At 37.8% G+C, this 3,240-nt stretch overlaps 1 protein-coding gene across 1 annotated transcript in view; it reads right to left on the reverse strand.

Moving 5' to 3' along the window:
* The window catches only part of mid1 (midline 1), a gene marked incomplete in the record, with an annotated part of 28,113 nt that overhangs the window by 6,176 nt on the left and 18,697 nt on the right, over window positions 1-3,240 (reverse strand). The window contains 3 exon segments of the mRNA XM_014018665.1: window positions 640-783; window positions 1,374-1,501; window positions 1,597-1,745. Of these exon segments, the coding sequence (XP_013874119.1) occupies window positions 640-783; window positions 1,374-1,501; window positions 1,597-1,745 (421 nt within the window).

The following is a 3,240-nucleotide window of genomic DNA, read 5'->3' on the forward strand; positions in this document are numbered from 1 at the left end:
GTCATTTATCTCATAAATACTATGGAAGATGAACTGTTTTGAATAAAAAATACACCAAAAAAATTATAATAAATAAAAAAATTAAAAAAGCAATATCCATCCATCCATTATCTACATCCATTTCTTCCATTCATGGTCACAGGTGCCCATATCTACCATTCACTGTGCAAGGTACATCCTGGACAGGTCACACAAGTCCATCACAGGGCCATAGACAAATGAGACAAAAAACCATTCACTCTCTCACTCCTAAAGACAATTTAGAGTTACCACTTAACCTAACATTCATGTTTTTGGTCTGTGGGAGGAAGCCAGAGTATGCACGGAGGAAACACACAAGCCAGGATTTGATCCAGAAACTTTCTTCTTGAGAGGCATCAGCTTTACCAACTGAGCTACCGTGCCATAAAAAAACAAATACGTAAACAAATAAAAACAACAAACAATAAAAAAACTGACTCCTAAAATGTCTGTATCTCTCACAACGAGACAAGGCTGTTCAAAATGATCTTGTGGCCCCAAGATAAAAATGTGTGCTACACATTTCTACTATTTTTTTTAATCCAATGTCATTGGACAGGCACTGTACAAATCTCTTTGTCACTGTAATGTTTTAAAAAAAATAAAAATAAAACTTACTGACAACATTACATTGGCTGGTAAATATGGCGTGTTGAAGCTCATATGATACAACAGAAAACTCGTCATCTGATGTCCAGTGAACCGTGATGGTGTCGTATGAGGCTGTGCAAAGTTCCTCACGAATTACTGGTGGATTTGGTGCTGCAAAGAAAACAACAAAATCCACATACAAAGTTAGGAAAGCCCAGTATAATAAAAGCCCTGTAGCAACCAGTGGTGGAGAAATATCACAGTGATTWTTGTTTTGTTTTTTGTTCCTTGTCTGACAAGTGAAATTAATCTACACTGGAGTTCCTCCAGCTATTGCAACTACAGCTGCCATGCAGAGGTAAATTCTCACTGCTCAACAGGAGCTGAATATAAACAATCAAAACCTGTTTCATTCTGCAGAAAATAAAACTACTGTTGCCAAGAACAGTGAGCTTTTTRATTTTGTATTTTCCTTTCTGCAACTCAGTATCATGACTGGATTTAAACCAGCTGCTTCTACCCATGCCAGGGCCTTTAAATTGTCCAAGTCTGTGATTCAGGCACAACGTGTGGATAATTTCATGGGCATGTTTTAAATACAGAAACATAAACAACTCATTCAAAAATAAATTATAGTGTTCAGCTGCAAAACATAGTTACAAAGTAGTGGGGTAATTAAGCTCATTATACTCAGGGAATTAATTGCACTCATTTWCATGCAGGCAAGAAAATATTGACTTTACATGCACAACCTGACTCACCTGTCAAGTAATCTAGGCTTTCTAGCATTTTCTTCTCCCTCGTGAAGTCCAGAGCAAAAGTATCAAAGGCATCATTCAGGTTTATTTCTGGTAACAGTATCTGTGATGATGCTGTGGCCATCGACACTCTATAATAAAGAGAACATAAATTAGAAAGTGGAATCCCTTTCATCCACTGCGCCTCACGTGTTTGTTTTGGGGTTAGCGCTCACTGTTCCTTTACCTCTCACAGATACTTTTAGCTGTCTGAAGGAAACGAGCGTGGTCGCTCTCTTTGAGGGTTTGGTCAGCCTGAGTGATGAGGGAGGAGGACCTCTCGATGCACTGCTTACAACCCGCGATCTGTTGCGCCAGCTTCCTGAGCCTCATCGCCTGAGCCGAGAAGGTGACATCCAGATATTTTATTATTTGAGAAACAACCAATCAGTGTTCAGCGTGTGAACCTGCCAGATGCAAAACTAGAGTCTAATTTACTGYACAGTTTTGACAATCAGAATTTGTGGCCTTACTCAGCTAAACTGGTGTTAGAGGTTTATTTAAGGTATATTCTTAATAGTGCTGTCAGGCTTAGGAGATCCTCTTAAACTGGCTTAGCAGCTAAGAGCAAATTCACAACCTTTCATAAATGATGAGGTAAGGAAGGAGAGAGAGCAGGGCTGATTTCACTCTCAGTAAATGTGACACAGCCAAGGACGTAATTTTAGGTCTATCATTCGGGGGTTATGCTCTGAAACCATGTGTGTCATTTTTAGCAGTTATGCTTAAACATACATATTGTCATTTTTTAATCAGGTTAAAGTTACCTAAAGACAACAAGAGAGTTGCATCTGTCTACTTAACCAGTTAATTTATTTTGTGTTTGAGCAAACGATGTAATTTTCTTTGGGGGGGGGGGGGAGGGGTATTTTCAAATTATCAAATTATTGTGGGGGTCATAACCCACCTAAGCCCCCTGCAAATTACGCCTATGGACACAGCATAACATGTCTGAAGATATCTAACAAAAAAGAAAAAAGAAAGAAAGGACTCGCTAACAGACATTAAACCACGTGACTGTTAAACTGTCTGTGTTAAAGAAATAAACTTTAATGCTGACCAGATTGTTGAGTTAACAACTAGCTTGAGCCAAGACACAATCACAATGCTGCTGTTTTAAAACCACTTTGATCTCAAAAATTTATTTATTTTTTCTCAAAAATTTCTAACTGGATCTTGTAGACCATGTTTTATACTCCCTTGAGCTGCAGCCGATTTTAGGTGGTATAATTATTGTAGAAGAATTTTTATATATATATTTCTGCCTGTAGTGCCCCCGGCTACACCAAAGGGCTTCAAAAGATCCATTTAATACTTAAAAAAACTGAAATAATTTGCAATAAACCTACAATTTCTTTCATTTTCAACCTTCAACTAAATTAAAAATACCAGAATTTACCACAAAAACACAACTGCAATGTACTTTCAAAGGTTCTTTCAGAGTAAGACTACAAAACCTAAAATATAAACAGACGCATCGTGTCTATTCCTCCACCCTTCAGTTTTCCTCATCCATTTGGTTGCTTTTCATAGTTGTTCTTATGATTACAATGCTGACATTTCAAGGATGTCTGATGTCATTCCCTCTAAAGTGCTCACTGACAGGTTTATAACATTTACTTAAAGTATGCCTCTTTTAAAGCAGACAGATTGGGCCTCATACAAGAACATGTTCGTATTCTTATCCTAAATTTCTCTTACTTTTGTTCGTACAAAGGGTTCGTACGAACATGTCATGTCAGATTCAACAAACTCTTCTATCTTCAGGAAAAGTGTGTAAATGAGCTGCGTAAATTCCACCTGTTCTATCCAGCTGCACGTGCACGTGAGA

The sequence above is a fragment of the Austrofundulus limnaeus genome, unplaced genomic scaffold (assembly GCF_001266775.1).
Source record: "Austrofundulus limnaeus strain Quisiro unplaced genomic scaffold, Austrofundulus_limnaeus-1.0 Scaffold199, whole genome shotgun sequence".
NCBI classification, from domain to species: Eukaryota; Metazoa; Chordata; class Actinopteri; order Cyprinodontiformes; family Rivulidae; genus Austrofundulus; species Austrofundulus limnaeus.